Source organism: Rissa tridactyla, chromosome 7, assembly GCF_028500815.1.
Source record: "Rissa tridactyla isolate bRisTri1 chromosome 7, bRisTri1.patW.cur.20221130, whole genome shotgun sequence".
Lineage (NCBI taxonomy): Eukaryota > Metazoa > Chordata > Aves > Charadriiformes > Laridae > Rissa > Rissa tridactyla.
Window position 1 is genome coordinate 36,960,422 of NC_071472.1, and position 12,831 is coordinate 36,973,252.

At 40.6% G+C, this 12,831-nt stretch overlaps 2 protein-coding genes across 4 annotated transcripts in view; one reads left to right on the forward strand and one right to left on the reverse strand.

Annotated features, from left to right (window-relative positions):
• Window positions 1-1,796, reverse strand: part of C7H2orf88 (chromosome 7 C2orf88 homolog) — a 38,836-nt gene extending 37,040 nt beyond the window's left edge. For 2 of the 3 annotated variants that reach the window (XM_054210320.1, XM_054210319.1), the window contains exons 1-2: window positions 1,638-1,796; window positions 1,000-1,114 (exon numbers count right to left, since the gene is read on the reverse strand). The gene's annotated coding sequence lies outside the window, so the exon portion shown is untranslated. The remainder of the gene's footprint in view (window positions 1-999; window positions 1,115-1,637) is intronic. The other variant, XM_054210321.1, reaches the window with a different exon arrangement.
• Window positions 1,797-3,220: 1,424 nt separating this feature from the next.
• On the forward strand, window positions 3,221-10,421 carry MSTN (myostatin). Its single transcript, XM_054210078.1, has 3 exons — window positions 3,221-3,720; window positions 5,886-6,259; window positions 8,679-10,421. The coding sequence occupies exons 1-3, from the start codon at window positions 3,348-3,350 to the stop codon at window positions 9,057-9,059; spliced, it is 1,128 nt and encodes a 375-aa protein (XP_054066053.1). The 5' UTR covers window positions 3,221-3,347; the 3' UTR covers window positions 9,060-10,421.
• Window positions 10,422-12,831: the final 2,410 nt, after the last annotated feature.

Sequence of the window (12,831 nt, forward strand, 5' to 3'; positions counted from 1 at the left end):
TAAAGTTCAGTAAAATATGCATTTCATTTTTAACTCTTCTTTAGTTTTGCTGGTGGGGTTTTTTGTTTAAATTATTTTTTGCCAAATGGATTTTTGAAACAACTTTTGCCTGGTCACTTTATCGCTTACTTCTCACACCTCTGTCACCTACTTTTGTAGTCATCACTTTCCAAAAACATTACAATGAAAGCCAGAAAGAAACGCAAAATGCATATTGTATTATAATTACTATTAAATAAATTAGATCCTGCAATAGGCTCCTGATCAAGTGCAACTGTTTAAGCTCTCTTCCAAGTTCTTGCAGCCTCATAGAAAAGAAAAAGCCGGCAACAGCAAAAGAGGAAGAGAAAGGTATTCTACTGACAGCCTAGAGTTATGCAGAGTGCATCAATATGAAGTGCATTTTATGAGGGAAACATTGGAAAAATACTGCTCTTGGTCATGCGGCTGCTGGTGAATTCTGGGGCACTTTTGTCATCCTTGGTCAGTAGTCCCTATGCCACCACTCCAGCTGCTGTTGCTGCTTCCTCCTTCTAACCAGGGAGCAGAGGCATGGTGCTCCACAGGGTCTGTTCACCACCACGTGTCACCTTGGTGGCCGAGAGCAAGCTCAGCTCTTGCTCAGAGCTCACTGGGGTTTCAGGCGTACAAGAGAGGACTTTGGTCCTGCAGCCACCACCAAATGCGAAAGGGGCCCTTTTTTGCAGACCAACAGAATCCTTGCAGAAGATTGGGAAAAATAAAATAAATGGAGGTTCTGCATGCTCATGATGAGCCACAGTACCCGTGGGAAGACCTGGAACGAGAAGGAGCAGGCCAGGTGCCAGCGCGGGCACTGGGCGAGCTGCTGCAGAGCACATTCAAAGAGGAGTCATGGTGCGAGGGGCATCGCTTTGCTGAGCACTTCTCTTGTCCCCTCTCCAACATGAGTGGCTTATAGCCACAGCCTGCCAGAGCATTTAATTACTCTCATATTAATGACTGCATCATTATTCCCACCTGGTTACTGGTGAATCATTGTTCTCTTTAAAACTATTTCTGGTGTGAAGCCTGGTGCCTGTCAAGGTTTCCGCTTGGGGTGGATATCCTTTTATACCCAACTGGTTAAATCATTCTGGTTTAAAATAAAAAAGAATTAAAAATAGTTTTATTATGATATTCACTGTCATAATAGTAAACAAGCAAATAAAAACCCCCCAACATAAACCCCCCAGAAATTCACCAACAGGGTCAGTGCTTTTCAAAAAGCTTCTTACTGTGAATCATGCTATGCATCTTCCATAAAAATACATTTCCAGCACTTGAAATGCACTAAGAATCTGTTTAAAACATGTTATAGACATGGCAGGCAGTTTTCACTGCAAACTCGGATCTACCCTGACTTCTAGTTCCAGTGAGCCACGAGCCCATTGATGTTGCCACACGTTGGGAGTAGCTGCACCAGTATCTTGTGTAAAAAGCAAATGCTCAGGAGCTAAGTCGTCCAGCTGCTTGCTTTAAACACAGATTTTGACTGAAATCAGAATATCAGGGTCTGACCCTAAAGCCATAGGTCTGGAACGTGCAAGCGTGATACATCTATTGCTTGCATCAACTTTACACCAGGGTAGGAAAATCAATTTCAATTGAATACTCACGATTTACATCACTGGTCATGAGCTGACTGTTAGGCTCAGTTGTGTGCAAGGCAGTGAATTTGCGCGCCCTGGGGAGGTGATACAAATCATATGAATGACCAGGCAGAAAACAGTTCTGTCCCACATCTTCCTGTATACCAACATTTTTCCTGCATGAACATATGCCAAAAAAACCCCAAACCCTGTTTGCCACATGTTTAAATGTACTGAGAATGGAAAAAGAAGAGAAACTCAATGAGAAACTGACAACTCAGTCCTAACTTAGATAGGCAAACTTTGGCATATCGCATGAAATACCAGGATTTCTGTTGGCGGTAATATACCGATTCCAAATACACAAATGTACACAACATATACAAATTCCAGGGTTTCTTCTTGCTGCAATATACAGCCTATGCTGAACAGTAACCCCCAGCCTCCCACCTCCCCAACTAACCATGAATTCCATAATTCTTGCTAAGAGCACATCAAATGTGAACTACGTTGCTGTAAGATTTTTGTAAGCCATAACCTGGAAGTATAAAACCATGCCTAGAGGTATCTGCCTCATGCAGAAAGCATATTAAAACTGTAATTTATCTAGAGAACTTACAAATATTTGAGCAGAAAGCAAAAGAAAGCACAGAAAGGTATCACTTACACTGGCATAACACAGAGGCATTTTGAACAAAAATAAAGGATGACATGCAAAAAGAAGAAATGGTCAGAGTAGAGATTTAAATGTTTTAAGTCTTTTAATACTTTCGCTATTAATGGAAAAAGCAAGCTTTATTATTTCTGTATAATATTACAGTAGGTAGCTAAAGATATTCCTTAAAAATACTTTTGCTACTAAAGATCTCTCAATATTTAATTTACTGCCCAGGATTCTGCTGACCTAGTGACAGTATGAAGAGGACAGACTCATTTTTCATAACTGACTGTTAATTCAGTAAGGGATTTGTTCTGTTGATTTTTTTATATGCTAAAGGGACAAACAGATAAGATATGCATTTACATAGAGTCATACATGCACAAAATCTTTACTACTGCTTTAGCAAGCACCTAGCAGGAAAACCCATTAAGGTTTTTTCTGAAATTTGAACCGCTCTATATATTTTAGTTGTTGAACAACCTAAGTTAGCACTGTTCACACTGCATTTCTAAAGCATTTCTTCCCTGCCTGCTAACAGGAATCCCCTGGGATTTTCTTTAAAATAGCACAAACTTTCAAGTCCAAAAAACCTGGTAGAAGCCTAAAGCAAGTTTAGTGAGATGCCTGTCTTGATTCATAGTACAAATACAGGGTTGGTATATATTTAAGAATGACAGTGCTGTCTTTCAGTACTGCTGCCCACAATACTTGGAAATATATCCTTTCAATATGCGAAGACATATCCTCTACGAATCACCCAGATAAATCAGTTCACCCTTGGCTGTAACTAAATGCTGTCTAGTGACTTGTGATCGACAGGGCTTTACCCTCTGACAGCCAGATTCATTGTTGGGACAGCAACCAATCGTCGGGTTTGACGACATGAGCCTAATCAAAGTTGGAGTATAAAAAGCCCCCTTGGAATATATAAGGTACACCAGTGTGGCAAGCTGTCTCTCAGATTGCATTTGCTTCCACGGATCTGTTTAGTACTAAAGGGAAAAGGGAAAGGGGGAGGGGGGAAAAAAAAAAAAAGAAAAAGAAAAAAAGAAAAAAGCTGCACTGAATGTGAGATCATGCAAAAGCTAGCGATCTATGTTTATATTTACCTGTTCATGCTGATTTCAGTTGATCCGGTGGCTCTGGATGACAGTAGTCAGCCCACAGAGAACGCCGAAAAAGATGGACTGTGCAATGCTTGTATGTGGAGACAGAATACAAAATCTTCCAGAATAGAAGCCATAAAAATTCAAATCCTCAGCAAACTGCGTCTGGAACAAGCTCCTAACATTAGCAGGGACGTTATTAAACAACTTTTACCCAAAGCTCCTCCACTACAGGAACTGATTGATCAGTATGACGTCCAGAGAGACGACAGTAGCGATGGCTCTTTGGAAGACGATGACTATCATGCCACCACCGAAACGATTATCACAATGCCTACGGAGTGTAAGTAACCCTGCTGCTTTCACCTCCCACCGCTCCTCCGAGAGAGTTGTCTCCCTGCTGTAGAGCCACGCAACTCCTCCTCGGGCTCTCCCAACAGGCTGCTGGCTGAACTCTGCTAGAGGGAGGGAGGAGAGCGTTATTTCTAAAGAATTTGAGCCAGGTTCAGATGACCCTGTTGTGATCCTTTGTTTTACTGTTCGGTTTTCGGCTCCTTATAACGCGGGTGCCCTGTAGCGCTTAGGATTTGCCCGTTGCCTGAGAAAGCAAAGGGAGATCCGCAGTTTAGTTGACTGCGTTATTTGCGGTACGCAGGGCATTTCCTATCACAAATATGAACTACTAGTGCAGATAACGAGGTAACTGTATTTTCCTGAGGGAGGTTTCACTGGCCAGTATTTTTAGAAGCAATAGAAATCAGCAGAAATCCAGCTTAGAGCACCAGAGCTACCTAACTGCAACACGTTGCAGCAAGTGCAAGTATAGAGTTAAATTCTTGCTGCTTTGCTGATCCCATAAACTAGCACCACCTACCTCTGAGTTAAAACTATATATTTAAAGCAAATATGTGTGTAACAGATTTAAGTGTTAAAATGTCCATGCTATAGCACTCAGCTCCAGTAGTCGTGCCAAGGAAGAATGAAGGCATTTACTGAATGAGCAGATTCTGAGTTATCTTCTGAGTGCTAAACATCTGCTATGGCTCCTATCAAGTATCTTTTGCACGGCTAATACATACGGTATCTCGTGTTCTTCATCAGCTAAAGTATTTGGCTATGGCAGCTGTTTTTTTAAATAACACTTACGAATATGATGTCAAAAAGGAAAAAGATGACAGGACATACAAGGCATGTTAGCAGTTACAGATATTGTTACAATACACACACTGGAATAACATATCAGCTGCTCTAGCCAGCTAAAAACGTATGCATTGATGAAAAAGTAACTTCATCTGTAAAATTTTTTAAGTTATTCATTAATAAGATGTGTACTTAATAGCGATATATTACTGCAGCCTTATCACAAAGTTGAGGTCTGCCAGCAGTTTCATCCCAGCCTATTACGTCCAAGGCTTTATAACTATTTTTAATTAAACCATTATATAATTACAATGACTGAAAAAAAAAGTCATTATACTTCATTGATCCGAGTTCATGTCCTGCTTTTTATAAAAAGCCCTCAAACTATTTTAAATGCACTAAAGAGGCAGGTATCTTAAGTGGTGAGATTTATGAATGTCAAAGCCCTGCACCGTTAAAGATCAGTATTACCCATTTTATCCTGGCATGGAAAGATATGGCCATGACTAGGTATGACAGCTGCATCGTAGTCCACAGGAAGGAGGAACGCAGCGCTCCACGTGACTTTGCTATAATATTGTTCAAATGAAAAGAAACCAAAACCTCTTTTAACTATTTGTTTTACCATTGAGAAAAGAGATTAAATTGCTCGTGTAGTTTGCCCATGGCTGTCTCCGTACGATGGGAAGCCCACTAAGGCTACTTAGTAAATCAGAAATAGCTGGATCACCACATACATGTTGAGTCAGCTTATGCAAAGTTGCTATTCTGCATGCTTTGTGACGGTCCTCAGGGGATGACTACCAGCAGCGAGCGGGTAGTAGCTGCTGTGAAGTGGAATAGGCTGTGCCCCCTCCCCGGGTAGTTTGTGTTTGGGAAAGAGGCAATTTTGCAGCTGTGCGGGTCAGCCCACGGCACCGGTACCACTGGTCAGGGCCCCGAGCACGCCGAGGACCGCCAAGGTCCCCCACAGCGTGCACCTTCTCCTGACTGCCCGTCGTTTCCGAGTTTCAGCCCGAGCACAGCTCCGCTCGGCTTAGCCCACGGAGCACAAGACAGCAACCAGAATTATGTAGAAAATGATTAGCCAAACCTCATTTTAGCCTGTTTACAAAGCAATCGTCGGTTCCTTGTCACATGATGTTGCTTTCAGGGGGTAGCATAATGATTTTGTTGATATCCATTAAATTTGCCATAGAGCATAAACCACAGAAAATGAACTATGTTAAATCCACTTTGTTACTGATACTGTTTATAACCTATTGTAAGACTTCCTACATGGTCTAGAAAAAAAAAATAATGGGGTTTATATATGCCTATTTCTTTTTGTTCCCTGTTCAGTAATCTGTTCTTTCCATTCATTTATAGCTGATTTTCTTGTACAAATGGAGGGAAAACCAAAATGTTGCTTCTTTAAGTTTAGCTCTAAAATACAATATAACAAAGTAGTAAAGGCACAATTGTGGATATACTTGAGGCAAGTCCAAAAACCTACAACAGTGTTTGTGCAGATCCTGAGACTTATTAAACCCATGAAAGACGGTACAAGATATACTGGAATCCGATCTTTGAAACTTGACATGAACCCAGGCACTGGTATTTGGCAGAGCATTGATGTGAAGACAGTGTTGCAAAACTGGCTCAAACAGCCTGAATCCAATTTAGGCATCGAAATAAAAGCTTTCGATGAGAATGGACGAGATCTTGCTGTAACTTTCCCGGGACCAGGTGAAGATGGATTGGTAAGTTTATTCAGAAAAATCCCATTTAAATATCTTGCATTTTATTGGAAAGCATTTAAGCTGTGTTTGAAGGATAAAATGGAAGCATTGCATAGGAAATGGAAGATACAAGCTCTGTATAGCCAAATCTTTCATTCTTTGCTCTCTGATCGTGTCAAAATCGATAGCATTCCTGTGCCTCTGCTTCCTATTTGAAAAAGTGAGAAAAATTGCAGTACTTCACTAAGACATTGAGAGGCATTAACTGGAAAATATTTTGGTAATTATTGATGGATGGTAATATTAAAAGTAACCTTGTTTTCAAATTTGAGAGCAAATACTGTTTAATAAGCAGTAAATCTAAACAGTATAGTCATTGGATAATTTCATTGATAGGCAAGCTGCCTCTGATAGTGCTGAGGAAGCTTTCTGCATTCAAACTGTCAGGGAGTTTCTCCCTATTCTGTATGCATATGTTTTCTGTTAACAACAGCCAGAATTATCTATGTTAATGAATGTGAGAACAGATCTTCTTCATAATGCTGTGTACCTTTCAGTAGATAGAGTGTGTGTGATAATGTGGTGGAGGGCATCATTCCACCTTTTAGAAATGTCTGAATAGAGAAATTCTGCCTGCTACAATAAATGGGTCATAATCGTGAGAAAGAGCGTAAAATAACTATCTGGTTCCTTTTTGTAAGTATAGATGAACAAATAAAATCTGAAGTGTACCAGTTAAACTACAGCATTTTCCTCGTTATGTTTCTGCAAATCACTAATCCTCGACCACCTGTAAAAATTCCTGAACCTATTGCAGCTGAAACAATTACAACCAAGAAATCCCTCCTTTGAACAAAGTATAAAGAATATTATTGTATTTTCGCTTCTATGCAGTAAATCAATCTGTATATCATAGACTCACAGAATCATTTCTGTTGGAAAAGACCTTTAAGATCATCGAGTCCAACCGTATTTATGTAGCTATGTAATGTTTAACTTCATAGCAGTATAATGCAGATAAAAGAACTTAAAGGAAAAACTCGGTGGTATCTTAATTGTAGATCCAGTATAGATGTGGATCTCCCATACTTGAAACAGGCCGGCTGGATATCAGGATAAGGAACGTCCTCACCTCCTCCATCCCTTCAAACACGCAACACTGTGTTTTCACACGTGTGGATAATCCATGGTTATCGTCATCTGTAAAAACAAACCGATTCAGCAGCAGGGCAGGGTTAGATGCACAGCTGATAACGGGAGAGGAAACTTCTCTTCCCTCTGGCTCCTCTCTTCTCCGGCAGCTCCCAGCAAGGGGATGCTCCTCTCGCCAAGCCCCGCTCCATATCATTTACCTTTGGGAGGAGCATCTCCAGCAGCTGGACAATTTGCAGCTGTAGAGGCGGGTATCTTGGAAGGGACAAATCCATGTAACAAAGTTAGCTGGGCTGTTATTTACTCCTAAGGAACGCTCTTCCTTCATGGGACAGCCCGGTCAGTGCCAAACCGGCACACGGGGCTGAAACCAGTGAGTGGAAGGGAGGAAACTTTGGGAACTTTTTCAAACTCGTGATTGTGAAGGTTGTAATTTCGTTCTATTCTCAGTTGGTGACTGTGGAAACACACCTTCGCTAGGAAGCACGTGGCTCAGAGATCTGCCAAAAGTACATTCCTGGCCACAGGGCTCTTTCAGGAGGCAAAATATTGCTGCTCCTCCAGACTCAGTACGGCAAATTCAGCCCTCTGGTGGAGGGGAAAGCTGTGAAGTACAAGTAACCTGTACCAGCAGGTGAAACGCTCATTTCTACTGCCATTGCAGTCATTCAAGAACGACAGCAATTATGGAGTGATTTTTCTCCTTCTTGGTCTGGACAAGAAGCCTTCCTTGGTTATCCAGAGAGCCTGAACTGAATATGACTTTAACGGAGGGAATTTCAGAAGGACTCACAAAAGGGAGACCAACACCAGTTGATCTTGCCCTTGAAAAGTTTCTGGACTTCTTTCTTTCCTATTGGGAGTTCTTCCATAGGAAAAGAAAAAAAAAAAAAAAAAAAGTAGCTCTTACTATTGTTTAAAACAAACAAACAAAACCCACATCAAAAATAAAAATTCAGCATCCTCCAAATTTCTGGAACCTTTTAGCAGTTAACAGAAACGGTGCTAGCAGTGAGATGATGGTGATTTCAGAAAGAGATACTCAGAAATTACAGCTCTTTATAGAGAAACAGCAGGGAAATGCTGGTCCTCAGCATGAAAAAGAGGAATAATCCTTGAGCAGAGATCAGCTGTGGCAGAGATTTGCAGGAGGACAAAGTGTTGTTCACAAAAATTATTTGAGGATATTAATTTGATACATCTGTCTGAGATATTATCTGTTTGCATGTTCTTACTGAACTTAGGTTTACCTCTGTAGTGCTTCTGATTCCTTCTCCTCTCCTCACAGAACCCATTTTTAGAGGTCAGAGTTACAGACACCCCGAAACGGTCCCGCAGAGATTTTGGCCTCGACTGCGATGAGCACTCGACAGAATCCCGATGTTGTCGCTACCCGCTGACAGTGGATTTTGAAGCTTTCGGATGGGACTGGATTATCGCACCTAAAAGATACAAAGCCAATTATTGCTCCGGAGAATGCGAATTTGTATTTTTACAAAAATACCCGCACACTCACCTTGTACACCAAGCAAACCCCCGAGGTTCGGCAGGCCCTTGCTGCACGCCCACCAAGATGTCCCCCATAAACATGCTGTACTTCAACGGGAAAGAACAAATAATATACGGCAAGATACCGGCCATGGTTGTAGATCGCTGCGGGTGCTCATGAGATCGTCGTGGGATCCACCGCTTCGTAAATTGTGGAAGCTACCGAGGGGGGAAAAAAAAAAAAAAAAGTTATACCCACTTACCAGTCTTTGAAACTGTGAAGTTACGTATGCTAGGCATTGCCGACATCCTATATGCTGTATGATAGGCTATCCTACAATCGTACAGATTTAGTGCAGCACCAGCTACAGAACATGAACTAAAGGACGATATAGTTACCTAACGGCTGGCTTTGAGCCAGGGAAAAAGAAAAGCTACAATCAAAATCACCAGATTTAATACGCGAAGTTCTTACATTGCGAGGGAATCAATGTTCAGTCATTCAGACGCAAATTTATATGCAGGTTTCAGTACATGTTGGTAATTAAAAGCAAGTTCCTTCTCACCTGAGGACAGAAGGAGCGGGCTTTTAAGTCCATTTCTTCACAGCTTCTCTTAATATTGTACTTACAGGAAAATATATACCGGTAACATATACACCGCCACACAATACCACCAGAATCATCCTTAAACACTTGAATATATAGTGCAGAATTGTGAAATTCCACATAAATGGATAAATCCTGAAATTAGGGATGGCATAGTGTATTTAGCGTGTTTCCATTCCTTTTTCTCATTAGTATGTTAGTAATCAATGGCAATGGTGCTATGTAAGCAGGCTGAGTAAATCGAGAGATAGTTATCTAAGTGAAAGAATTTAGAATAATAATGAATTTGCCCTATCCTCAGGTACACTATTCAACATTCGCAAGAAATAGATATTTTTTAAATGAAAGGGAATAGTTTTCTAGATGTAGTAAAACAAAAGGCAGCAGAGAAGGCTAGCATTCAAATCATAATCCCGCATTATAACCTGCCTTTGCAACATTACCATTTGCACTATGATAAACCAATGCAAATAGTTGGTTGCTACAGATATTGTTTAAAAAACCACTTTGATATAACTGACTTGTGTAATATGTATGCATCAATATTTTGTAAATAAATGTTTATTTTTTAATCACTGTTGGTATATGTTCATCGCAAGAAAAGAATGACTTTCACCTGTACTTTAGTTTAATAAACAAAACCAATATTCTCTTCCTAATATAATTTCCTGGATTTTAACACAAATAATATGTAGGAACAATGCAACAAAGTAAACCATATGTTGAGAATTATACTGCATTTTATATGTTTTTTACATTGGTATGAGCCATCTGTGATAAATGATGGGTGTTGACATGTTTATAAGGTTCTTTGGGTTACTGTTTTTATGGTCATTTTGATCCACAACTTAATTTCTGTACTTTGAATGTTACGTCCATAAATAATGATGATACCACAAAAGATTGCTATTAAATGCATTTTATTATATTTAAAAGTTTGCAGCAAAGTATTACCTTTATTTGAGTAAACATAGTACATGGATTACCACACAAATTCTGTACAGTTTCCTTATGGTAAAATATTGTTAACTGAAATTAAAAACTCTATTTACTATAAAGTCCATTTCATTTCACATGTGAAAGACAACTGATAAAACAGGTGTTTGTTAAGACAATACAATCACTGTTAAAACATCTTCATGCTAGTACGATACATATTTTCTTATATTCCAGAATTCAGTTTTGAATTTTGCTTTGCGTAAAACCACCCTAAAACTGCACAAATGCTTGATCTTCTTCTTCTTTTATATATTTTCTGTCAAGGTGGTAATAATTTTGTATTGAGTTTTCTACTTTTTTTTATTTGTATGCAAGGACATTAAAATTTAAAATTTGAGTGATGAGGTTTGAAACTTAAAAGCAAACAGATTTTCTACAGTTTCTTTTGAATGACTAGGAGTTCTGCTAAAGCTGTGTCCGAGCATCAAGCAGATGTTCAGCTTCTCCTGATGGAGTTCATCAGAGCAGGTCTCTGGGGCCCTTAAATACACTTTCAATTTAGTTTCCCACAAAACACAATCAGAGTAAATAAAAGATAATTTAAAAACGCTTAGGAATACGGAGTCTTGGTGAAGCCACAAGAAGTAAAAGTACAACTCGATTACTTCCTCTCCAAAAATCAAGGTTACAGAATTATGGGAGAAAACCTAGGTTTGTTGAAGTTAAACTTCCACTGGCTTTAAGGGAGACCAACACTTTGCCCCTTGGACTTTTAACTTGTGACATTCAGGCACCATCCTGCTCATATGAACTGTGAACAGTATCTCTCTGCACCAGGCATACCAAAAGCCTCTTAAACCATTCGGAGACTTCAAATGAACTTCCATCGTATACCGTGTAGTTACACCTTCACTCGCTTTAGTTGGGTCAGTTCATACAGCAACAGCCGCAGAGACGCAGCAGCATGGATTTTGGAGTTGATTGATAGCAAATAAAATATATCCCCAGTCTGCACCAGAGTCCTGTTACAACACCTGCATGATTATTTTTACTCCCGATAGCTAAACTAAAGCTAACGCAAATTCAGTTACCCCCACATAAGTGACATAATTGTCTGCCTACTGATACCTGTACCCTGCACAAATGCAGTGCACAAGTGATGGGACTTTTTTTTTTTTTGCTGGTATCACTGAAAACAAAAATAAACCAAAACCGAGAAAAGAAATAATATGAATTTCCAAAAGCATCTACTCCAAACATCATTCCGTCTTGACATTCAGATAAATTTTATTCCATGGAAATTTTATGCAGGATTTGCCCTTTGTATTTTGCCAAACTGGAAGTTATCGTAGAACAGTCCTGGCTCCCATGTTTCTAATATTGACCTCTCATGCAAGTGGCACCTCAAGGAACACGCACTGGGCTTTGTTCTTGTTGATTTTAGCTGCCAAATGATTCATAATTAATGTGTTTATTGGCAAACAGCTCGAGATGTCAATGATTCATTCAGTTCTTATCGTTACATCCTTATATTTCCAAGGCTCAGGTCCTAGAGACTTCAGCTTTATGCGTCACTCAAATATCACTGTTAAGCTGCGTACCCAGAAAAAGGAAGATAGGCAATGAGAGATAATTTCCAAGACATAAACAGCCTCCTTTCCTTGCCGAGCATTTTGAGAACCCCAAAGGAATGACACAGGTAGAATCCAGCTTTCCAAGGCAGTGTTCAAGTGCCCTGAGACGTGTGTGCACCTTCAATGGGGCGGTCCCTCATCTCCGTTTTGCTTCAGATCTTCTCGGCCCTACTGCCCAGCCCCCCTCCCAACATAGAATCATAGAATCTTCATGGTTGGAAAGGACCTTTGAGATCATCGAGTCCAACCATACACACACACAAAAAAACCCCCCCTACAATCTCTGCCCTTCAGAGCATGCCCTGAAGTGCCAAATCTAGAGGTTTCTTAAATGCCTCTAGGGATGGTGACTCAACCACCATCCTGGGCAGGCTGGTCCAGTGCCTGAGCACTCTTTCAGTAAAGTAATTCTTCCTAATATCTAATCTAAACCTCCCCTGCCGCAACTTCAGTCCATTTCCTCTGGTCCTGTCATTATTCACCTGGGAGAAGAGGCCAACCCCCACCTCTCTACAACCTCCTTTCAGGTAGTTGTAGAGGGCCATGAGGTCTCCCCTCAGCCCCCTCTTCTCCAAGCTAAACATGCCCAGCTCCCTCAGCCTCTCCTCATATGACCTGGTCTCCAGACCCCTCACCAGCCTGGTAGCTCTCCTCTGGACACGCTCCAGCACTTCAGTGTCCCTCTTGTACAGAGGGGCCCAGAACTGAACACAGTACTCGAAGTGACATCAGCCCATCTCTTTGCCCATGCTATTCTACCCCTACCTCTTAC

Excerpts from the sequence above, each read along its gene's own strand:
- MSTN (XM_054210078.1), top strand. The coding sequence starts at position 3,348 with ATGCAAAAGCTAGCGATCTATGTTTATATTTACCTGTTCATGCTGATT. Across the intron at positions 3,721-5,885 it reads TATCACAATGCCTACGGAGT|CTGATTTTCTTGTACAAATG; the intron begins GTAAGTAACCCT and ends ATTCATTTATAG. Across the intron at positions 6,260-8,678 it reads GACCAGGTGAAGATGGATTG|AACCCATTTTTAGAGGTCAG; the intron begins GTAAGTTTATTC and ends CTCTCCTCACAG.